Raw genomic sequence first — 24,780 nt, 5'->3', positions numbered from 1 at the left:
TATCAGCTTAATATTTGTTATTACAAATTTTAATTCTTTATATTTCATCATCTATTTCCATCATGTATATGACGGGCAGCCAGTTTTCAGCTTGTTTCAGATAGGTTCTTCTTCGGACACAATATTTCCAAATATAGAAGGCTTTGCTCTTCAATTGACCCTCCAATATTTTGGATCTACTTATGCTGACACGACAAGCTAGTTCTGGAAGATAATTCACTAAATGGCTTGGAGCATTTTCAAGAATTATCTTCCAGAACTAGCTCATTGTGTCGGCATAAGTAGATCCAAAATATTGGAGATGCCGTGCCCTGTCAGAGGTTGAAGTTTACACGCTGATGTAAAGTGGGCCAAAGTATTGTGAAGCTTCTATTCATGGTTAAGTTTGCCAATTATGGAAATCAACCATTTATGTTATTTGGGCAGTATTTGACTAGTCCAGAATTAGAAACCTGGCACCAGTGTCACATGTACACATGAAGCTGTCTTTGTCCATCAAGGTCAGTACCACTCAGACTGACGCTGACCCTCAGGGTCCATTCCTTCCCATCACCTACTGGCTGGTCCACCTTAAACAGAGCTGCCAGGGATTGAACCTGGGACCTTCTACATCCAAAGCAGAGGCTCTTCCAGTGAGCCACAGCCATCTTTTCTCTTAAAATTCATAGATAAAACTTTTAAAAGGGAAAAAAAGACATTTAAAAGTAAGATTTTAAAAAAGTCAAACTAAACCAAATAAAACATGGACTTGGCACTTTGATGGTTTTGCAACTGCCCCCCCAAAGCAAGATACCTAATGGCTGTTTGGAGGGGGGATTTTTTGTAATGGTTGGTCAGCTAGCCCATGTGCATTTATTTATTGTAATCACCTAACACGATTGCTTTCCAGGATGTGCATAGGTATCAGAATCCTGTTTGAATACTCATTAAAAAGCAGCAGTTCCTTGTATTTTCTCTGCCATGGTTGTGAAAACTGACCCTTAGCACCTAAATCTGCTAACTTTTAATGGAGAAGAACATGGAGGAGATTGGGAATTAGTGGCAGCTGAGACCAAAGATCCGACATTAACAATGCAACATACGACTTTTAAAAAGACTGAAACTGACATGGGGTAGATCATGCACCCCAGTGTTGAAAGATCTGCAGTGGCTGCCCATTTGTTTCCAGGCACAATCCAAGGTGCTGGTTCTTACCTTTAAGGTCCTAAATGATGGGGCCAGAGTACTCGAAGGACTGCCTTCTTCCATACCGTACTGCCTGCCAGTTAATACCTGCCTCACAAGCCCTGTTCTCTTTTCCCCAACCTTCGGAGGTGAGGTGGGTGGAAACCACAGGCAGGGTTTTTTCAGTAGTGGCTCTTCACTTACAGAACTCCCTTCCCCTTAGGGCTCGCCTGGCACCTACATTGCTTCATTTTCGGTGCCAGACCAAAACGTTTCTGTTCACCCAGGCTTTGAATTAAGGGGTCTTTAGCCTGGAAACTATTATTTTAAGCAGTTTGTGATCTGTATTTATGGTCTGTGTTTTAATGCTGGGATGGGTTTTTAAAGCTGGGTTTTAATTGCTTTTAAAGTTTTGTTTTTATTATTTTCTTATTTTGGAAGTCACCTTGGGCAGGTTCCTGGACAGGTGGCATAAACATTCTCTAAATAAATAAAATAACTGAGTTAATGCCTTTTGAAGGACCCAGGCTCAAACCCCACTCTTGGTTACAGGCTGTAGCTCAATGGTAGAGCCACAGAGTGAATATTCTGGAACACTTACATAGGGATGCCATCCTTCAGGTGGGATCTGGACATCCACTGGAATTATACCTCATTTCCAGACTACAGAGATTGGTTCCCTTGGAGAAAATGGGTGCTTTGGAGAGTGTATTCAATGCCATTGTAGCCCACTGAGGTCCCTGTCCTCTCCCAACATCCCCTAATCTCCGGACGTTTCCCAGCCTGGATCTGGCAACCCTGTCTCCTCATCGCCCACTAGTGGCCAGGCAGAACCTGGCAACCATCCATGTTCTAGATCTTCAGAAGGTCCCAGCTTCAACCTCTTCCTTCTTCACTTAGTAGGGCTATCTTTCAGGGTTGCTGTTGGTCAGAATTCATTCATTGGTAATTCATTTGGTGCCGAATAAATAACTGGATCTTAAATGTAGATGGAACAGTGCTTGCTTGCATCTAGGATAGTGCAAGATCTGGGGCTTGGAGTAAAACTGGAGAAGTGGGAGTTTCAAGTCTGGAATAGAGATCCATAAGCCAAGATCTGACGAAAAATATACGCACATGTATGTACATCTTATGCTTGGAGGTTAGTGAGTCGTAAATGAAATCCATACATTCAGCTTTCGCCAATATAATAATGGTGCCTTGTTTCTCCTGCAGTATGACTTCACCTCTTGCCAGGGAGTCCTCTTTGTGATGCTGATGGTGCTGTTCTTCAGTGGGATCATCCTTGCCATCATGCTTCCTTTCCAATACGTAAGTCACAGTTTGCCTCAAGGACAACAGGTAGCCTCTCACTGTTGACGGGAGTAGATTGCTGGGACCATATCACTCAAGTGATGAAAGATGGCGCATGCCATCCTTCAGGTCCCTCAGAGTAGCCCCTCCCCTACTTGTGCTCGTGACATGGATTTTTCATTTTCAAATTTATATGCCGCTGTGCTCCATTCGAACTGGCGGCGGTTCACAGTAAAACAATAAAAACCATTAAACCCATCAACCCCCCTAAAATATTTCTGGCCGAAATGACAGGCAGTGTCGAACAGGGGGCTGTATTGTGCTTGGAAACTTTACAGACAATTGCTTGTGGAGGGATTTGAGCCAAAGAAGAATTGCTCATTTTTGGTTTTGCTGGTTTAAGGGGGAAAAAATGGCGATCACGATGCCGGAAGCTCGAGTGCGAGACATTAGGGAGGGACATGCTTGCTAACACTATATTGAGAACGCACATGTCTTTTTCGGATGTGTTACAGGTTGTTCTCAAGAGTCTAGTGGGTTTTTTTTAGGGGTAATCCACTTTTGTGGATTCCCCGAAAAGTGCTACAAAGAAGCAATTTTTGTGGGAGTGTTGCAGGAGTGTTGCAGATTGTGTACGATGTCGTGTGTAACTTTAAAAAAAATAGCATTACACAATGGTAAGACTTTAGCAACATTAACGCTGTGCGGAATGGCCCTCAGGCTTCAAGGACCCCTGGAAGTGCTGTCAGCTGTCCACACCTGCCTGCCATGCCCCCGGAAGTGAGATGTCACCAGAGGTGACCCACAGTCTTTAATTTCCTTTTTCTCCTTCTCCCTGCCTTTACTACTACTCTGGTGGCTCTGCCTCATGTAGAAAACAACCCAGATAACCCATACTGCGGCACAACCGACTCTCCCTGCACTGGGTAGAGGCAGCCGGGTCCCTAGTTTGTGGACAAGCTCATTTAAGCAGGCTCTGAAACCCCTCTGGATCTTCTGCAAACTCCTGGGGGTTCTCGGAGGCCTGGTTGGAAATCTCTGGCTTAGAGGACTGTAGAGGTTGCCACGAGAATCCCATCATCTTAAAATGCAGCAAAGATCCAGTCCTTACCATTCCCACAGTACAGTGGGTTGAGCTACTCTTGTCCACTCTGCACACCTTATCACGTGCCTGTTGCACCTCCTTCCTGGCAGTTTCACAGATTTTTACTAGGACCAGTTTATACATTTTGGGTACCACTCTGACCTGGATAGCCCAGGCAAGCCCGATCTTATCAGATAGAAGTTAAGCAGGTGAGGAGCTGGACTGGATAGCCCTTTGTTGTCTCTTCCAGCTTGGTGTGATTCTGTTTCAGCTCTGCACATCCCATTAAACCTCACCAGTAGCTAGTAGAAGCCTAGCTAACATGGGTTTGCCCTGGCATATATTTTACCCACATACTTAATGTTGCTGTTTTAGTCTCAGCAGACTTTTCCCACAAGCTTTATTCCATTTGGTTCCCTCCCCCCAATCACTATTTTGGTGCTATTTTCTTTTGGCATCTGAAAGGTTTGGCACTGAGTCCTGGGCTGTTGGCTGTTCTTGACCTGCCATTACTCACATGGCAGGAACCCCGTGTGACAGGGAGTAAAACAAAGGAGGGGAAAGAGATTGGAATCTCTCCCCTGTTCCCACCAAGGACTCTTCTCCCCTGTTCTCCACCAAGGAGGACGTGTGAGATACGGGAAACTGCTTGGCTTGCCAAGCTCCTGGCGAGGGCTTAGAGACCCCTCAGAATTACAATTCTGAATTACAATTACGAAAGAGATCAGTTCCTCTGAAGGAAATGGCTCCTTTAGAAAGTGGGCTTTATGGATTTTCTGCCCAACAGAGGTCCTTCCGCTAACTCTGTCCTCTCAGAACACTACCCCCAAATCTCCAGGTAATCACTGTGGATTTGATTTAAAGAATAAGAGCAGGGTTTGTTTTTTTTTTTGTATCCTGATTTTTACTTCCTCTCCCCAAAACAGACACCCTGTGAGTTAGTTGGGGCTGAGAGAGCTCTGAGAGAACTGTGACTGGCTCAAGGTCACCTAGCTGGCTGAACGTCAAGGAAAAGTTGGAGATCAAACCCGGTCCTCCAAATTAGCGGCCGCCACTTTTAACCACTGCACCAAGCTGACTTTATGCGCCTGGCAGGAATTGAGTCCAATAGCACCCTTAAGGCCAACAAAGATATTCAACGCAGCTTCCCACTTGAATCTATCTTTACGTGCTTCAGTTCAGGCTTCCCCTATCAGGACAATCTTCCGGGGAGCAGCTGATAATCCTATTTCTGAAAGGCCCTTTCTTTGCCTTTCGTTCACGCCTTCCTGACATTCAAGAATGAATGGGACTTTGAAGGCTCATTATAAAAGTTTTGCACTTTGCACTGGCCTTAACGTCTGATGCCAATTAGGCTGCTGAAGTTACCCATTTGGTTAGCAGAGGAGGACTCCTGGGAGTGGAATTTCCGGCTTGCTGCAGATCTCAGTTCGGAATGACGCACATGGCTCCCCAGAGTACAACTTATCTCTTTAGGAACTTTAGAAAACCAAGCAGGTTTGCTGGAGATACGTCATCTACGTTTTCTAACCAAATAAATAAAGGCGCACAGGCACCCCGCACACCCTGCACACACAGTCAAGATGTTTAATTTAATTATTTGCTCTTGTCTCTCTTTCCCCATGCCCCAGAGTTTTGAGGTGGGTTGGTCTGCATTTATGCTGCTGATGAAATAGTAGCTATGAGCCAGGAAGAAAATCCAGCTTGGTGAAGTGGTTAAAAGTGGCCGACTCTAATCGGGTGAGGTGGGTTTGCTTCCCCACTCATCCACATGCGGCCAGCCGGGTGACCTTGGGCTTGTCACAGTCCTGTTAGAGCTGTTCTCACAGAGCAGTTCTGTCAGAGCTCTCTCAGCCCCACCTGCCTCACAGGGTGTCTGATGTGGGGAGAGGGAAAAAGGCCATTGTAAGCTACGTTGAGACTCCTGTGGGTAATAAAAAATGGGGAGAGGAAGGGAAGGTGAATGTAAGCCGTTCTGAGACTCCTTCAGAAAGTGAAAAGCGGGATATAATAATCAACTCTTCTTATAAGCGCCTCATGTTATGTATGGGTGTGAAAGCTGGAAAACGAAGGAAGCCGACAGGAAGGAAATGTATTCCTTTGAAATGTGGAGTTGGAGGGGCATTTTACAGACGCTGCGTGCCGCCCAAAAGACATTTAAGTGGGTTGAGATCAAATCGAGCCTGAACTCTCCCTAAAAGCTAAAATGACTAACCTGAGGCTATCACACTTTGGTCACATTACGAGAGGACAAGAAGTGCTGAAAAGGGCAGTCATGCTAGGACAAGCTAAAGGCAGCAGGGAAACCGTGAAGTGGTTTACCGAAAAGACCCAACATGAGTTGGATGGACTCAGTCAAGGAAGCCCCAGACTTCAACTTGGAAGGCCTGAGCAAAGCTGTTGATGATAGGACACTTTGGAGGATGCATCAGGTCATCAAAGGTGGCCTTGATGGCACCTATCACACAACACATATAAATGGTAAGGGTAATATTTTATCTAATTCCTACGAGAGAGAGTGTGTGTCTGCATATCATAGAATCATAGAGTTGGAAGGGACCTTACAGGCTATCTAGTCCAACCCCCTGCTCAACGCAGGATCAGCCCTAAGCATCCTAAAGCATCCAAGAAAAGTGTGTATCCAACCTTTGCTTGAAGACTGCCAGTGAGGGGGAGCTCACCACCTCCTTAGGCAGCCTATTCCACTGCTGAACTACTCTGACTGTGACAAATGTTTTTCCTGATATCTAGCCTATATCGTTGTACTTGTAGTTTAAACCAGTTACTGCGTGTCCTCTCCTCTGCAGCCAGCAGAAACAGCATCCTGCCCTCCTCCAAGTAACAACCTTTCAAATACTTAAATATAATCACATGTACCTTCTGGTTAAAATCTTTTCCTATATGATCAGCTAAATCCTCTATAATTAATCTATTATTCTAAATTAATTAACTCTGCATTACACTGTAGGGCAGGGGTAGTCAAACTGCGGCCCTCCAGATGTCCATGGACTACAATTCCCAGCAGCCCCTGCCAGCATTTGCTGGCAGGGGCTTCTGGGAATTGTAGTCCATGGACATCTGGAGGGCCGCAGTTTGACTACCCCTGCTGTAGGGAATGATAGTGGGTAGAAAGTCAGGCTATGACTGGGTTGTCAGGCTGCCAACCTCTATGTGGGGATCTGGCGATCTCTCCAGATAACAGAGGTCCTTTCTTTGGGGGGTGGACTCTATAGCCATATAGCTGTTGCTATAGCCATATAGCTCCATCCTCCTCAGGCTGCACCTTCAAAATCTCCAGGTATTTCCCAACCCAGAGGTGGCAACCTTAGATGCTATCATTTACAATAAGGTACAAACAATATTGTATAAACAAGATATTATCAAGCAGTTCAGGAAAAGTATAACACATTCTTGGCATACATTTATCTTAAACATTAACAGGGCCAAGGAAGGGAAAGCAACGTTGCTGACCCTTCTCAAGTTTCAGGTCCCAAAGCAAAAGCAGGGATGTTTCTGCCTTTGCCACATTATGAAACATCAAGCCCACCTTGCTTGCCGGTTGCTTGGCAGAGAAAACCACGTGGCCAGCTCAGTCTTGCAGATATAAACGCCTGACCGCTTTGGTTCCATGGGGATGTACAAAAGGAAGTGGGATCTTTCTCACCAGATGGTATCTCCTGGGCAGGGTTAGTGTGTGTGCATGTGTGTGTGTGTATTTATTGACAGAAATTATACTCCATCATTTTGCTCACTCAGAACCACCAAGGTGTTTATCAGTTCAAAGCAGGATCTTATAAAAGAATCACAAAATAAGTTCAAAACCAAGACAACACACACAGAGGGGAGAGGGAGAGGGAGAGAGAGAGAGACTATAATTAATATGAGCCCCTGCCAGCATGGCCAATTGACAGGGGCTCCTGGTGATGGTAGTCCATGGACATCTGGAGAGCCATAGTTTGGCCGCCTTTGATTTGTGTGTGTGTGTGTGTGTGTAAACTCCACAAGCCTAGCAAAAAGAGAGTGGGAATAGGGATGAGTAGCAAGAAAATAGAAGACTAATTCGTCAAGTAAAAGCAGTGAGGCTTGGAGTCCTACCGAAGGTGGCTTCACATACAGAAGTCCATCTGTCAAGAAATAACTTAAACCGCAGATATGTGTTAAAGGTAAAGGTAAAGGTATCCCTTGTGCAAGCACCGGGTCATGTCTGACCCTTGGGGTGAAGCGTTTTCGTGGCAGACTCAATACGGGGTGGTTTGCCAGTGCCTTCCCCAATCATTACCATTTATTTACCGCAGATATGTGTTAATATACTGCAAATATGCAACAATACAGCTGGAACTTCAGTATCACATGCAAAGCTTCTAAGTTAAGCTTGAAGGCTGCATTTGTACGGCTCCTCAGGTCCTGACTGGAAGGGGACCTTATTAAGTTTCAAAGTTGCTGGACAGGGATTCCAACCTTGCAACTGAGATGTGTGTCATGTGACAGGCCACTTTGGGATCCTGCCAATGACGGACATCTCGTCAAGAGCCCAAATGGTTGAAGAGTGCTTGTGAGATTGTTAAAAGATTGGTGAAGCACAGTTCCCCTTTCTCTTAAACCCTTTGAGAAGTCATTTAAGCCAGAGACAAGTGACAGAAGTTGTCTGAAGTCCCATCACAGTCCCGAAGGGCCTTTCTATAGGTCACAGTACCTGTTTCAGTAGTTGTCTCTCAAGAAAGAAAGAGCTTTAATTCCCAGTTCAGCATTTAATTCCATCAAGTTCAGCATAACCTGTTCATTATCTAGCGATACTTGGTCACCAGCCCATGGCTAGAAGCTGGACTAATGAGACAAGAGAGGACCTCTTGTCATGCTCACTTGTTCCCTCTTCTGCCTTCTATTTTTATTTTGGATCATCTGTCTTTTTTTCCCCACCCATTGAGCATCCGGACCACTGGATGCCTAAGGTTCTGCCTAAGGTTATGCTGGGTGCCTAAGGTTACACGGATTGTGCAAACCCCCTCTCCACCTTTGACATATTAAACTGACCCAATCATCTCTGTTTCTTCCTGCCAGGTGCCGTGGCTGCATGCCATTTATGCTGTGCTGGGTGCAGTTGTGTTTACTATGGTAAGTCAACCTAACCCCCAAGATTCCAGTATGGTTCCCTTTCTTCCATTGGCCATGAACGTTCACAGGTGTTCAGTGACGAGGAACGTCACCATTGATTTCCGAATCTTACAGATAAGAGAAAAATGAAATCAGCAGGCCAAAATGATAAGTCTCACAGCCACTCTTGTTTGGTGTATAAGTCATATAGTTTCTGGGCAACCAGAACGGGCTCCTAGGTATATTCCCCCCCCCCCCCCCCGTTTTCAAATACTTCTTCAACGATTGCCACTGCAGAGTCTGTAATCCATTTAACAGTAAATTAAGACGTAGCTCCCGGCTTTGAGCTCTCTATCTCGAGGCAATTTTACTCCTATGTGCATTTGCTGGCAGGGGCTCATGGGAATTGTAGTCCATGAACATCTGGAGGACCACAGGTTGACTACCCCTGTTTTAGGCCATGGCGTAGAAGTTAGCTTCAGAGCTCTGCTCTGCCATGGAAGTTCACTGGATGACCCATCACTCTGTCTCAGCCTAGCTTATCTCTCAGAGTAGTTTGTGCAAGGAGAAAGCAGAGCCAGGGAGAACATTGTTGTGAGCTGCCTTGGGTCCCCACAGGAGAGAAAAATAAGGTAAAACAGCTAAATAAATAAATATAATGAGCACTTTTTAGCCATTTTTGATTTTCAATAGGAAAACTGCGTTCTGTGTTCTCTCAAATTCCCTGTCTCTGAAAATACTGATTCCCCCATCCTACGACAACAGTTCAAAGTCAGCATTCCTCCAAACTGCTACAGCTGCAGAGCCATTCGTCCCCCTCCAACCAATCAGGGATCATATATTGAATTTAATAATTTTCCCGCATTGCCTACCAAGTTAGATTTGACTCAGTGAGGTCATCAGAGGGCACAAGCTCTCTGTGTGTCCCTATGATTCCAACCAGTGAGGTCCTCAGTTGCCCCCATTCTGAACCTGTCCTCTCTCATCAGTCCTGCAAAAATTGCTGGAGATATAGGTGTGTCTATGTGTGTGTGATGAGCCTCTTGTGGCGCAGGGTGGTAAGGCAGCAGACATGCAGTCTGAAGCTGTCTGCCTATGAGGCTGGGAGTTCAATCCCAGCAGCCGGCTCAAGGTTGACTCAGCCTTCCATCCTTCCCAGGTCGGTAAAATGAGTACCCAGCTTGCTGGGGGGTAAATGGTAATGACTGGGGAAGGCACTGGCAAACCACCCCGTATTGAGTCTGCCATGAAAACGCTAGAGGGCGTCATCCCAAGGGTCACACATGACCCGGTGCTTGCACAGGGGATACCTTTACCTTTTTACTATGTGTATGTGGGTAGCTCCCAATTTTTGTAAAAAGCATACTGACCTCTTTTGGCTAAGATCGATCATTTTCCCATCTATGATGGCTAATTTGGGGCCTGCTCTAATGCATTTGCCCAGTGATAAGGCAATCAGATTGTCTAATATAGGCCAACCCAAGTTAATGGCCCAGTGCCCTCAGCCAGTCAAGGTTATCGTGTCTGTGTTTGCTGTAACCATGGGAAAACAGAGTGGCTTGCCACATCTACTTCCGAGCAAACAAATGAAAGGCCGTTCTCCTGGAGCTTTCTGCTAACAGCACTTTGTGCCGTTGATAACCCATGATTTATTATTAACACCAAACCACCCCTATGAGTCTCACTCTTTGTCCCGCAACCCAAAGTCTCTTGGACATTTTAAGTAGGCATGAGGAAAGAAAGTGATTTAACGATTTAACAAAGAAACTGATTTAACGAGCACATAGCAATGATGACATTAGGAAGACGGATTGTAGGGGTGCCATTTTGTATGGCGCCCATAAATCAGAATGGCGGTCTGGCAAGGAAGCCACTTTTTATCCTACTGCCCAATGTCTGTTGCTTTCTGGCAACAATACAGTCACAAACCTGGAATACTCTTCCACAGGAGATCAAATTGTTAGCAGGGCAGAAAGTCATTGATATGCACATGCTATATCTTAGGTTAAAGGAGGAAAAAGTTTATTTATAGAAGGACATTTGTGATAGAGCGGAGGCAGAGATAGGATAGTTGCTGTCTACATCTCTAGCTCAAGGAGAGAGAGTGATGGAGAGAAGCTTCCGTGAAGAAAGATGAATTTGCCCTGAGAGTGTCGGTCTAGGGACAGACAAAAGGCACACTTAAAAGACAGAAAGGTCCTGAACTCTCTGACCTATCTTACAGTCTTCTTGCTGCCCCCTTCAGGGTCTTCTTCCTCTTTGTACACCAGACATTGCCTACTCCCAACACAAATGAGCAGAAACATCTCACACAGAAAAGTCAACCGTTGTTCATTCAATCCAAAGAAGGTACATCAGGGCCCTTTGCGAGAGATGAGCATTGCTAAGAACAAGTTGCTAAGCCAAGCTTGAGGTTCATATAGGGAACCTCCCCCCCCCCCCATCAAGCACACATTTTACCCGCCAAAACCCTTTCCAACAAAACATAGGCTTTTATCTACAAAACAGAAACTTTTGTACCTAGCTGCCAACAGGTAGTTAAGGTCATATGCAAGCCTAAACTGTGAAGAACTGAGCCAGTTTCCCCAGCAGAGTCAGACTCCAGCTGCTACAAAGCAAAACCACCAGGAATGGATGGGAGCTACCAGAAAACCAAAGTGTGAAGAAACCAGATGCACACATGCAGCCTAGCCAAGGCTAGAAAACCCAAGGGTGGAGGCCACATGACAAATACTCTTTGGGGAGATAGGTGAGTGTTTATCAGATTCCAGCATTGAGGCCATCCTTATCCATTGTTCCTCGTAATATTTGTGAACAGCCCTAGGGGTGGAGAGTGTCCTGGCTGTCCAAGATGGAATAGGGCCAATCAAGGTGCAGCCAGCGCCCTGGTTGACCCTCCCTATCCATCTCCCACTCTCCTTCCCTGGAGGCTAGCCACTTTGTTCTCAGACGCCTGAGAGAGATACACAGAGACACAGAGACCCCTGCCAAACCACAAACGAACCTTGATTACCTGCTATGGCTCTTGCTGCAAGAGAGATCTGCACTGGGTCCTAGCTCCCATTACATTCATGGTTTCAGTGGGCTTTCTTGCTAATCCTGTTTATAAGTTTCGATAGAATGTTCTGCCGGGCATTTGGTTGAGACCAGACATAACCAACAGCGACCAAAGGGCCCCTGATCTCCGCCCCCCCCCCTCAGAAGACCACCTGTACACTCTGGACCTGTTTGTATGTTGCAACGTTATTATACAATTATAATTATAATCTATATTTAACTGCTCATCACGGAGAGGATAAAATAAAACAGTAAGGGCTCCATTGGCGGGCCCTGTCCGGGATGAGGAAGGGTGCCGATAGGCCCCTTCCCCCAGACTGACAATAGGAAGACCCAATCGGCAGGTGCGAAGGGCCCTCCGATTGTCAGTCTGGCGGCTCGCCATTGGTCCCTTGCCGCTGGATTGACAAATTGGGAGGCGCTTCGCTCCTCCCGATCCGCCCCCCACTCCGTGTTCGCCACCATACGGCCGCCCGCAGCCATTACCTGACTCCCCTTGGACAAGGCAGGTCGCCACCTCGGAGGATCCAGTGACGGCGGGTAGCGACGGCTGCGGCTGCCAAGAAGACGCCTCGCCGCTGCCCCACACATGGAGGAGTGGCCGCTGGAGCAAGCTTGCGCCAGAGCAAGCATCAGTGGCGCCGCCGGCAGCGGCACACACTTCAACGCGGCCTCTGCCACTGCCCCATACCGCCAGCAGCAGCCACAACCCCCAGCTCCAGGAGCAGCGGCAGCTGCTGGCGTCCGGCGGCCGCGCACGCTCCCATGCTGCTGCCGCCGCCCGCTGACTATGCAAGTCACGCTGCCAACACAACACCGGCCCCGATCTACGCAGACACCACCAACGGTAGGCGGCGCGTCCATCAAACACACGGCCGAGCCACTGGGGAAGGCTCCCAGGCCGCCACATGCCCGGCCTCGCCTGCAGGGGGGGCCAGTGGGAATGCTGCCAGCCAGCCCGGGAAGGGTCTCACGGCCGCTAGCGTCCGCTGTATTTAGGAGACAGCAGGCGTATTTACTAGTGTTATATGTTTACAATTATCAGTTATTATTGCACAGTTATTCAAATGTTTTATAGACTGTTCCATGTATTGTTCTTATGTTATTATGTAAACCGCCCTGAGCTCCCGGGAGGGAGGTATATAGATATAATAAATAAATAAATAAATAAATAAATAAATAAATAAATAAATAAATAAATAAATAAATAAAGTAAAAAAGATGTACACCTAAAACATTTCAAATCAGTTGCCGCCATTAAAATTTAACAACACACATAAAAGGTAAGACCTAAATCGAGCGGAAACTTTTTGGAATCGTGTTTGCTCTTATTTTCCTTGCTGCTAGAGGCAAAGAATGCTGCTCTGCAGGAAACAGAAAGATCTGTGTCTGATAACAGGTAGATCGATTTGTCCAAATTGCCAAAGGAAGATATGGTAGCTAAAATCGCATCCCCAGGTGAATCACAGGGTGTCTGTAGTGGGGAGAGGAAAGGGAAGGCAGTAATATCAGGACTCTCTCAGCCTCACTTCCCTCACAGGGTGTCTGTTGTGGGGAGAGGAAAGGGAAGGCAGGAATATCGGGGCTCTCTTAGCCTCACCTCCCTCACAGGGCGTCTGTAGTGGGGAGAGGAAAGGAGATTGTAAGCCGCTTTGAGACTCCTTCAGGCAGTGGAAAGCGGGGTATAAAAAACCCCTCCTTCTTATGTACAGGTATCATCAAACAGATGCTTATAGTAGCACATGCAAACAGAAAGGGGCTGTGAGTTCATCAATTGGTGGATGATAGCACAGGGGAGGAGAAAAGCGGTAGTGAAAAGCAGCATATATGAACCAACTCTTCTTCTTCGTCCTCCCAGAATTAGTCAAGTCGAAGTTGGCAACTCTTAACCTCTGTGCTTTCTTCCCCCAGTTCCTGGCCTTCGATACACAGCTCTTGATGGGGAACCGCCGTTATGCCATGAGCCCTGAGGAATACATCTTTGGCGCCCTCAACATTTACCTGGACATCGTCTACATATTCTCCTTCTTCCTGCAGATCTTCGGGTCCAGCCGAGATTGAGTCTGACATACCCGTGTCCGATGAAAGAGAAAAATAGATATATGTACAAGTTGATCTAACAGCAGGAAGGAAAGAATGGGGGAAAGAAGTAACCAACCTCTCTAGCCTTTCACAGCAAACTCCATTCCATCAGAAGAGTACCTGCCACCCGCCTCCCCCAGCCTCGAGTTCCTTCTTCAGCTTGTACATATACGCTGTGAAAACTTGCGTGACTCAACAAAACAATCTGGGGTGTAAATGCTATGTCTTCTTTCACTGCCCCTCTTCAAAAGCGGAAATTGTATTTGGGATTGTGGTGGTAACAAGGTGCGCCATGAGAAAAGGTAATATCTGTCTATCTGCAGACAAACCGGAGCTGAAACAAAAGCGGAGAAGGAGGAGGGGGATGGACAAGAATTCCAAACTCACCTTTTCCAAATTGTCATGCCCTGAGCAGTCTGCGAAAATCTGAATCTCGCGGGAGTCCTTGCATCCTTGTGCCGAATTGTAATTAAGGCTGTGCTTGTTAATTGGGCTTCTTAACAAATTCTTCCTCCTCCTTTTCCAAAGAGCATGGAGCAGGCTTGCCTAGTGTGGTGTGGTGACTCTCCCACCATGGTGGTGGTTTAATCCCAGCAGACCGAGCGGCAGCAAGAGGACAGAATCAAGCCAACGGGCACTTAGGCCACACGGACAAAAACATTCTGCCTTGATTGGCATTTCTGGCAATAACAGGTTGTAGTGCTTTTGCAGATCTTTTAGTGCGTTTGCTTTTGCTTTTGCTTCAGCTCCAGTTCCAGGATTGGGAGAATGGGAGGAGGAACCTGCAGAAGACTTTGTTAGTGTAGCTTAACCAAGGAGAGCCCTGGGAGCAGTGGCCTAGAGCAAATGGTTGCTTATTGACAGCCAGGGACTCCGAGAGTTCTTCTGGACACCATTTTCACACTGCCACCCCCTGCCTCAGTTCCTCCATTTGGTCTCGCCTTCTCTCTCCAGGGCAGGGGTAGCCAAACTGCGGCCCTCCGGATGTCCATGGACTACAATTCCCAGGAGCCCCCTGCCAGCGAATGCTGGCAGGGGGCTCCTGGGAATTGTAGTCCATGGACATCCGGAGGGCCGCAGTTTGACTACCCCTGCTCCAGGGTATTTGGTGGTGGCTTGGGATGAGAGCTTGGCCAGGGTCCTGGAAGACAGGGAGATAAACAAGGCAGTTTTCGGTTTTTGCCTTCCTAAGCTAAACAGAGCCAGACTACAGAGAATCGGTGCTGATTTTAAGAGAGTGGCGGCTGCAGCCTCTCTAACGGGTTGTGGATTTTTAAAAAGTAAATTAAAAATTTGGCCATTGTGGAGAGAGAGAAAGAAACAGCGCCGAATACCTTCATGGAAAAGAGATTCCAAAATCTAGACAGGGCTCCATCCCTCTCCCGCCACCCTTGCCTTGACACAATCAATCCTTTAGAAATGCGTAGAAAAGACCCCCAGATCTCTCCTAAATCTCATCCTTAGATGGGCCTTATGAGATGTTTTTAAGACATGCTTTGGCTCGTCCCCAAAATTCCTGCAACCTTCTTATGTGAAAGTCGCTCCAGCTGCTTTGAACCCCACACTCAGGTTCCCTCTTAACCCCGAGGCCAGAACAGTTGCCGTACCTCAGTTGTCTGCTAGAGTTTATGGCCATTCAGCCCTCTGCCTGATGCTGGAAGCTGACCTATGGATAGAAAAAGGTGGAGGCAAAGATCCCAGAATGGGGAAGCTGGAACACCGCTGGACTCCGGCTGATGGTGAAGAGGGTGCTTCAGAGATTCTGAATTCCCAAGCTGAGCAGGAAGTTGGGGTTTTAAGGTCTCAAGTAGAGTTGTGCGCGGCGGCATCCGAATCGGCCTGGAACGGCCGATTCGGACGCCACCGCACACAACCCTAAGGTTGTATCTACGCCAGTGCAAGAGCCCGTGCATCTCTGCATCCGATAATGACAACAAAGGACCACCCTTTGCATCCCACAGCAGGCCACATAATCTCTGTATTGCGGGTGGATATATATCGCTGTTATCACAATCAGAGAGTGGGCATTTGCACGGCCTCACACTGCCGTCATTTGGGCATTCAAGGCTCCACACCCTTCCCCCAAGGAACTCAGGGATATCACCTGATCTAGTTGCAGGATTCACAGAGCACGCTTATTTTATCCCCCCCCCCCAACCACACAAGGGGGAGACAGGTTTGACTGAGAGGCAGTGACTTCCGCAGAGTTGCCCAGAGAACATGATAACCGAGCAATGGTTTGAACCTGACTCTCCGTAGTTGCAAATCCAGTACCATGTTGGCCACGCAAGACTGACTCTGTAGATATAGTATTATATATATATATATATATATCTCATACAATGCTCCCGATGTATTTATTTGTCACGCCGTTTTCTTTCCTGGGCGCTCGGGGGACCTGACCTATAGAGGCTTCCAGGCAGTTTCTCTCCCAAGCACCAGCCAGGGTGGAGACTGGCTTAGCTTGTGCAATGTAACAGCATCCAAAGTCCTCAGGCCGTACAGTGATTAAAGGAGTGCGTTCCGTCCCAGGGTGGTTTATTCTTCAGCAGCGCTGGCTCAACCTCACGCAGATGTAGCTTGACAGCTCTCGCTCATCACTACCTTGCTGCTGGCTGGACACATCAACACCCTCCCCGGCCTGGTATGAAATCTCCATTGCCTGGCCCAGAGAAGTCTCCCTGGAGGTGCCCCCTTCTCTGAGAACAGAAGCATTTCAATAGTGTGTGTGTGTGGGAGACTTGAACTGGATGCGTTGTTGCCAGGAAATGTTCTCAGGCTCCTGGAGATGGGAATGTTGAATTGGAAGCAGGTAAAGTTGCTTTTGGCGGTGGGGGATCCAGGATGAAATCGGCAACTTGACAGCCTTATGCCAAATCTGCACTCTCCGAGCCTGGTGGCCAACAAGTCCCTGCCGAAAAATGACCCTTCCTTCCCCCCCACCCCCAAAGGTGGTCAGGGCCCATTAAAGGTTTTCGTTTGCAGATTGCTTGTCATTTATCCAGAGAGCGAGCGAGCGCTTGGCCTGGAAGAGCAACCGGATTACGTGCCGTCTCCCACCTTTGCATTTCTCCAGGCTGCAACCTGAACCAACTCGACAGCCTACACGAGTATCTTTCCATCTTGGGGCGGTATTAATGTCCTCCTGTGTTGGAAAGCGACCAGCTCTTTCCTAAGTGCAGGCCCCAGGCAGAGATAAGCCCTGGCCTCTCCAGCGCTGATTTGAGAGATGATCCGTCCACCTGATACGGAGGGCTTATCAGAGATCTGCCTGGGAATGGCGGGGAGCCTGCGTCACCGGGTTGCCAGTGGCAATGCTGACCAATGAGGAGAAGGACGGAGCCTGTAGCAGGCTGATGCCAAGCAATTCCTGTGATGCATTCTGTCGCTGTCCTGCTGCAGCTTTCCCCCTCTGAGCCCCCACCTGTCCCTACAGTCCTTGCAGAAGTGTTCTGTTGACCAACCGGTGCCCCTGAGCTAATGAGAGGAAAGTTACCATGCCCAGGTAGAAAAGCAGTGTGCATGGCAAGTGACACTCCCCCCCCCCCCAATGTTTTCCTAGCAGATCAGTTTTGCCCTGGTTTATAAATCCACATTGTAATTCAGCTAACTGATTCCTCTGGGGGGGGGGGGGGGAGTGGGAGGAAGGAGGTAAACCATGCATGCCAAAGGGGAAAATGCGGTCAAATATGGAGCATTTGAGTAAGTCAAGCTCAGCCTGACAGGCCTGTCTGCCACCAAGTGAACGTTTACTTCCTAATTCTAAATGTAAAGATAGTAAAGGAAAGAAGATTGGCACCCCGGCACTTCTATTATATTTCTGTTATTGTTCCTGTATTTTGCAGGGTGTTGGACTAAATAACCCTGAAGGCCCTTCCAACTCTATAATTCTGCTAGCAACAAATCCCATTGTATCTAACAATACAATGGGTGCTAGGCCCCCCTCTCCCACCCTGGCACATCAGCTGGGGCCTGCCCCCACCCCGAAAAGGCCCACTGAGTTCCCCACAGGCCTTGGCAGGCTTTTTCAGGGTGGGGAAGGGAGTAGTGTGTCAGGGGGGGGGGGGACTCCGCTCCTCCCTGTGCCACCCTAGGCAGTCCAGCTAAATCCTGGCAAGGCCATGGGCGGAGCTTTTGTGAGTGACGGGAGTGCTAGCAAGGACCCCCTTCCTCCTCTACCCCCCCTACCACCCTCAGCCACAGTCCCTGGCCCTCCACCTTCCCTCCCAGTTCCAGCTGCCTGCCTACCTTACCGGTGGCTGGCACTTTTTCCATATGTCAGAAGGTGGAGGTGGACGTGGCCAGGGGTGAGACATTCCATCTGATTGGCCATTCATTGGACAGATGGCCAATCAGGGATGGGACAGCTGGGACAGCCTCCCTGATTGGTGGGTAGGCAATGAATCCCAGCTCCTCCCAGCACCCTCTTACCCTTTTATTAAGAGGAACAGATGATTCAAAGCAAATTTCCACCTTAGTGATAGCTATATTATATTAAGCAAACACATCCAAAGGGTGTATCAGGCCAAAGGCAGGATACAACATGAGATTACCATGACACAACAGCTTCTACAGTCCATACAACTGGCCTGTTCTTTAGGAATCTTTTCAGACTTGCATTAACCATTGTGGTAGAGCTGCTTTCCCAGAGGAGTACTATTTTTAAAAAGATATGTTACATTTGTGGGTTCGAAAGAACATGGACACTTGCAGTGATTTAAGCTCTTTATTAAGACCCCAGCATAATACAACAAGAGCATAACTGAACCAAAGAGCCCCACCAAAACCCCAGTGTGTGCTATGGCTAGGGATCTAGCTGCACATTGACTGAATGAACTGTAGAGTTCTGATCCTCCCTTGGATCTCAAGCTAAGTCCTCAGTAGGTCTACGCACCCAGCCAGACAGTTACTGCTCAGGTTGCCTACAGGTCTGGAGATGGTGGGGCTGTTTGCCCTGCATGCGAACCCTTAGTCACTGGTTTCTATTGATCAGCTTCTGACTGTTTGGCTCACAAACTTTGACCCGGCTGACCCCAGATCTTGCTTTGGACCTATGCATTGTTCTGAGCATGCCTATCCTTGTAATGAAAATCACGTAAGCATCTTCTGTAGGAGTTTGGCTGTTGGGTGCTGGCAAACCACACCCCTGTTCGGCTAAAGCTTCTGCTTCTAACCCTAGTCTGAGACGACCCCTTTTGACCTATTTCCTTATTTGGCTTGGAATGTAACCTAAACCAATCCTGAAAGAACAGGATGCCTTCAGGAAGCGCCTTTGTCTAACTTGGTGGGGGGAAATAATAAATACCGCAGCACCTCCAGATCAGCTGGAGGCCTTTTCACACAGACCCCCGCCTCGTGTCACTTATTCTTACTGCTTCCCTATAATCTTCCTCACTCCCTCTCTCCGAGATCTTTCAAGCACCCAGAGGGGCTGCTCCATACTATGCCAAGGAGATCCCCAGGAGAATACAAGTACCCTACAGCCAGTGCAACCAGCAGCAGCAAAGGCTGAATTGGACATTTTACTGATCTATTTGATGATACATTTATATTATCCTTTTTCTGTCAACACACCCAAAGCAGTTTACAAGTTAAAAGATGAAAAGACAAAACAGTCACACAGAAATTGTCCGTTGTTTTCTTGGGTAGTGAGGATGGTGTAGTGCAGGGGTAGTGCAGGGGTAGTTTGCTGGCAGGGGCTCATGGGAATTGTAATCCATGGACATCTGGAGGTCTGCAGTTAGGCCACCCCTGCTATATACAGTTGTGTAGGCCGTAGTCAGGATTTCGAAGAGGCAGAGGAACTAGAGATCAAATTGCCAACATACACTGGATCATGGAGAAAGCTAGGGAGTACCAGAAGAACGTCTACTTCTGCTTCATTGACTATGCTAAAGCCTTTGATTGTGTGGAGCACAACAAATTGTGGCAAGTTCTTAAAGAGATGGGAATACCAGAGCATCTTATTTGTCTCTTGAGAAATTTATATGCAGGTCAAGAAGCAACAGTGAGAACTGAACATGGAATCACTGACTGGTTCAAAATTGAGAAAGGAGTTCGGCAAGGCTGTATACTGTCGCCTTGCCTATTTAACTTGTATGCAGAGCACATCATGAGAAAGGCGGGATCAGAGGAGTCACAAATTGGGATCAAGATTGCAGGGAGAAATATCAACAACCTCAGATATGCAGATGATACCACTCTAATGGCAGAAAGTGAAGAGGAACTAAAGAGCCTGTTGATGCGGGTGAAGGAGGAGAGTGCAAAAGTTGGCTTGAAACTCAACATCAAGAAAACAAAGATCATGGCATCCGGCCCTCTCAATTCATGGCAAATAGATGGGGAAGAAATGGAGATAGTGACAGATTTTATTTTCCTGGGCTCCAAGATCACTGCAGATGGGGACTGCAGCAAAGAAATTAAAAGACGCTTGCTCCTGGGGAGGAAAGCTATGGCAAATCTAGACAGCATTCTAAAAAGCAGAGACATCACCCTGCCAACAAAAGTGCGTTTAGTCAAGGCTATGGTATGCCCAGTTGCAATGTATGGCTGCGAAAGTTGGATCATAAGGAAGGCCGAGCGTCAAAGAATTGAGGCTTTTGAACTCTGGTGCTGGAGAAGACTCTTGCGAGTCCCTTGGACTGCAAGGCGAACAAACCAGTCAGTCCTAGAGGAGATCAACCCTGACTGCTCTTTAGAAGGCCAGATCCTGAAGATGAAACTCAAATACTTTGGCCACCTCATGAGAAGGAAGGACTCCCTGGAGAAGAGCCTAATGCTGGGAGCGATCGAGGGCAAAAGAAGAAGGGGACGACAGAGAATGAGGTGGCTGGATGGAGTCACTGAAGCAGTAGGTGCAAACTTAAATGGACTCCGGGGAATGGTGGAGGACAGGAAGGCCTGGAGGATCATTGTCCATGGGGTCGCGATGGGTCGGACACGACTTCGCACATAACAACAACAACAAGGCCGTAGTCCCTAATCATTTGTCCAAGTAACTTTTGAAACAATGATGCTCCTATTGCCTATGCCTACCTAGGAAAGCCCAATTGAATAATGAAAACATGAAGTTCCTGACTCAGGTTTTGCTCGTGCTCTCCCTTCAGGGCCCGCAGGTCTTTTCACTCAGGTTTGGAATTATGTAAGAGAGGCTCCCTCACTGGTTTCTCTCAGTTGAGCCCTTCAAAAGCAGGAGGCATGACTTATCGGCGAGGGTTTCTTCTCTCATGATTGAACGGGCTTAGCTAAAACATGTGAACCACAACAGGCATTGGTTGAGGCTGGCCGACTCAACATCTGTTGGTCCCCCAAACACCCCCCTCCATGATTTGAGCCATGCTGACCTCCCATGGGTTCGTGTTAAATGTTGAATATTGTTGTCACACTGTGAATCTGCTGCAGTATTTTGTTATAATCTGTCATGTTCAATTTTGGAACCACTGTTATATTATTGTCACAAGATTTTGATGTATATTCATGGCGTTTTATTTAAACCTCCCTGAGCCTTATGGGAGGGCGGTATAGAAATCCAAGAAATAAAGAAATCAAACCACTGTAGACTTGGTACAGTTGTGGCAGCTGCACAACACCCAGACATGTTGGATGTGAGGCACTGAGGTCCAGTCACAGAAACAAGGGTGCCCAGTATCTATGGCAGCCTTTCTCAACTTTTTTACCATTGAGAAACCCCTGAAACATTCTTCAGGCTCTGAGAAACCCCCAAAGTGGTGCAATCATGCAGAATATGGTTGGGAAGCATAGCTGGGTACATGCCAATCCAGGGTTCCTCCCCTTCCCGGCCCATGATTGGCCATTTTTTGGAGGGGGCAGGTCGACATGATCATATTTGGGCATATCACCCAATAAATATTTAATAAACTGAAAATACAAAATTAATTAACTCCCACTTATTTGGGAAACCCTTCCAGGGCCATCAAGAAATCCCAGGGTTTCATGAAATCTTGGTTGAGAAAGCCAGATCTATGGAAGAAGAAGAAGAAGAAGAAGAAGAAGAAGAAGAAGAACGAAGAAGAAGAAGAAGAAGAAGAAGAAGAAGAAGAAGAAGAAGAAGAAGAAGAAGAAGAAGAAGAAGAAGAAGAAGAAGAAGAAGAAGAAGAACGAAGAAGAAGAAGAAGAGTTGGTTCTTATACACCGCTTTTCCCTACCTGAAGGAGGCTCAAAGCGGCTTACAGTCGCCTTCCCATTCCTCTCCCCACATCAGACACCATGTGAGGTGGGTGAGGCTGAGAGAGCCCTGATATCACTGCTCGGTCAGAACAGTTTTATCAGTGCCGTGGCGAGCCCAAGGTCACCCAGCTGGTTGCATGTGGGGGAGCGCAGAATCGAACCCGGCATGCCAGATTAGAAGTCCGCACTCCTAACCACTACACCAAACTGGTCTTTAGCAACTGCAATTTTATCATAACCCATTTTCAGACAGACGGTCTTCCCAACTTTCTTTGGCAAGAATTAATTTCTGCCTTAATTCTTCAAGACTGATTACAACAATTAAATCACAATAATGATCACTGAATGACAGAAGCAAAATAATCCTAAACACCAGATCAATTACACCTAACAGGCATCCCATACCGATACGGGAGAGTCGATAGTCATTACTATATAATTAGTAGTCATAGATTGGTAAGGGTTGAAGTCAAAAGGGAGGGAATGAATAATTAATCTCTTGTTTCATTCTAAACGGAGAACCTCATTCTGTCATGTGTGTACCCAATGACTTCTCAGACAACGGGGAAATTTGTTCTTCGGATTAAAAGATACATTAGAAAAAATATTCTGTAATGTGTTGCATGTATGTATGTATGTATGTATGTATGTATGTATGTATGTATGTATGTATGTATGTATGTATGTATGTATGTATGTATGTATGTATGTATGTACCGCCCTGGCCTGAGGCTCAGGTTTACATAAAACGTAGAAAACAGTACATGGAATTAGTTAAAATGAGCATAGAATGGCAGGCTGAGCAATTCATGAGACCCGCATGTTTATATATCCGTGCATTTAAATTACTTCTGCAACACTGAGTTAATTGGATTAACTGGGTCAAAAAGGTGCTCTGATCAACTGGTCAGCCATTTAACTGTTTGAATTAACTTGTCCAATAGCAACTTAAAAGCAAGATTTTGGGGCGGTGAGATAAAAAATAATCTCAATATAAATACATTTGCAGATTTAATTAAATAAACTGACTGCTCGCTCTCACAGGATTAATCAGAGTCCTTTAATTGTGCAGCAGCTGTAATTTTTATGTATATAATAATAACATTTAATTTCTACACTGCCCCTCCCCATAGGGGCTGGGGGTGGTTCATATTATATATCAGACATAAGGTAGATATTCCCACCCCTGTGTCTTTCCCATCTCCCTCATCGTGAGGGAGCCTGAAATGTACCTGAAATCTTGTAACAACCAGCAACCACAGTCTCTGGACTGGAATGGCATTTTGAGCTCCCATAGGAGGTGGGGAAATCACACTCTGCAAGTGGAAGTCCTTGTACCTGCGGAAACACTAGTTGGGATCCAAGACTTGGTTGACAAAAGAAACATGGAAGCCTAAGGGGCTACACTTAGCAAATCTTTATTATGGATTATTTATTATTTATACTTTAGATCAGTGGTCCCCAACCTTTTTTAGGCTGGGGACCGGCAGGGCATCGGGCTGCGCCCGCAGGGACCGCGCCCGCACGGGCCACGCCCACGCTTCGGGCCGCGCCCGTGGGCCGCGCCCGGCCGCGCCCGCCGCCCGCACCCGCGAGCCGTGCCCGGCCGCGCCTGCCGGCGGCGACCGCCGGCCGCACCCGCGAGCCGCGCCCGGCCGCGCCCGCAGATCGGGCTGCACCCGCGGGCCGGACGGGCGCAGCCCGGCCCTCATTCCTTCTCCCCGCCCTCCCGCAGTAAGTAGCTTCCCAGGCCGCAACCTTGCGGCCGGGGAATTTTTTTATTGCGGGGGGGGGCGGGGAGAGGGAGCCGCGGCCCGGCGCCATGGCCTTTGTGGCCCGGCGCCGGGCCGCGGCCCGCAGGTTGGGGACCACTGCTTTAGATCAGTGGTCCCCAACCTTTTTAACACTGGGGACCGGTCAATGCTTGACAATTTTGCTGAGGCCCGGGGGGGAGGGTAGTCTTTTGCCGAGGGACGTCGCTGTCGTCTGAGCCCCTGCTCCACTTGCTTTCCCACCGGTGCCCCTGACTTCCCACAGCCCACTGGGGGGCGCTGCCAGCAGCAGCTGTGCAGTGCCACGCTGAGGGGGAGCCCCAGCCATGGTGGCCGCTGGAGAGCACCAAAAGTGAGCCAGCGGCAGAGTGGCAGGGCAGCTCCCGAGGCAGCAGCTGGGGAGGAGGATGAGGAGAAGCCGCGGCCCAGTACGGATTGATCCATGGACCGGTCCCAGTCCCTGGACTGTGGGTTGGGGACAGCTGCTTTAGATGACATTCGTTGCAATCCTGGCCTCAACCAAATGCCTGATGGATCTTACATCCCCTGTGGAACTGAGCCAGTTCTGTCAGGACCTTTAGCTCCTCTGGGAGCTCATTCCACCAGGTAGAGGCCAGGAACAACAAGGTAGGCATCTCTCAGGCTGGGGGCAACCAACTTATTGGTGTTCAAAGAACAAAGAGGCAGACAAGAGCAGCTACATGGCACAAAATAAAATGCCCATATTTTATAAAAGTGTCTGATGGAATTTTCGGAATATATTTCATGTAAGAATGTTCTTTAATCAGCGGGAGGCATTCCTATTTATTTATTTTGTTTGTTTGAGATTGGATTAAGTGTTTAGAACTGGATTCAATAATTTTATGTAAAAGAATGCCAACTTGGATGGAAGCACCCACCCACACACACACACCCTCCAGTCCTTTTTTGTTGTTTGGTTTGTATTCTTGTCTTACATATTTCTGTGCTTTTTGTGACCTTCTTTACTGGAGAGAACAATACTGTTGTATTGTATTCTACAATAGAATACAATACAATAGAATTCTACTG

General features: G+C 47.5%; 2 protein-coding genes across 4 annotated transcripts in view; both read left to right on the top strand.

The window, feature by feature from the left end:
* The window catches only part of FAIM2 (Fas apoptotic inhibitory molecule 2), a 62,325-nt gene extending 46,211 nt beyond the window's left edge, over window positions 1–16,114 (top strand). For all 3 annotated transcript variants that reach the window (XM_077328900.1, XM_077328901.1, XM_077328902.1), the window contains 3 exons: window positions 2,380–2,475; window positions 8,600–8,653; window positions 13,601–16,114. In XM_077328900.1, the coding sequence (XP_077185015.1) occupies window positions 2,380–2,475; window positions 8,600–8,653; window positions 13,601–13,750 (300 nt within the window). In that variant the 3' untranslated portion in view covers window positions 13,751–16,114. The remainder of the gene's footprint in view (window positions 1–2,379; window positions 2,476–8,599; window positions 8,654–13,600) is intronic.
* A 131-nt stretch (window positions 16,115–16,245) lies between these two features.
* LOC143833287 (aquaporin-5-like) overlaps window positions 16,246–24,780 on the top strand; it is a 32,249-nt gene continuing 23,714 nt past the window's right edge. Inside the window, exon 1 of the mRNA XM_077328904.1 lies at window positions 16,246–17,276. Within this exon, the coding sequence (XP_077185019.1) occupies window positions 17,252–17,276 (25 nt within the window). The 5' untranslated portion in view covers window positions 16,246–17,251. The remainder of the gene's footprint in view (window positions 17,277–24,780) is intronic.

The sequence above is a fragment of the Paroedura picta genome, chromosome 3 (genome assembly GCF_049243985.1).
Source record: "Paroedura picta isolate Pp20150507F chromosome 3, Ppicta_v3.0, whole genome shotgun sequence".
NCBI lineage: Eukaryota > Metazoa > Chordata > Lepidosauria > Squamata > Gekkonidae > Paroedura > Paroedura picta.
The sequence above is the reverse complement of the archived record's forward strand: the minus strand, read 5'-3'. Positions and strand labels throughout refer to the sequence as shown.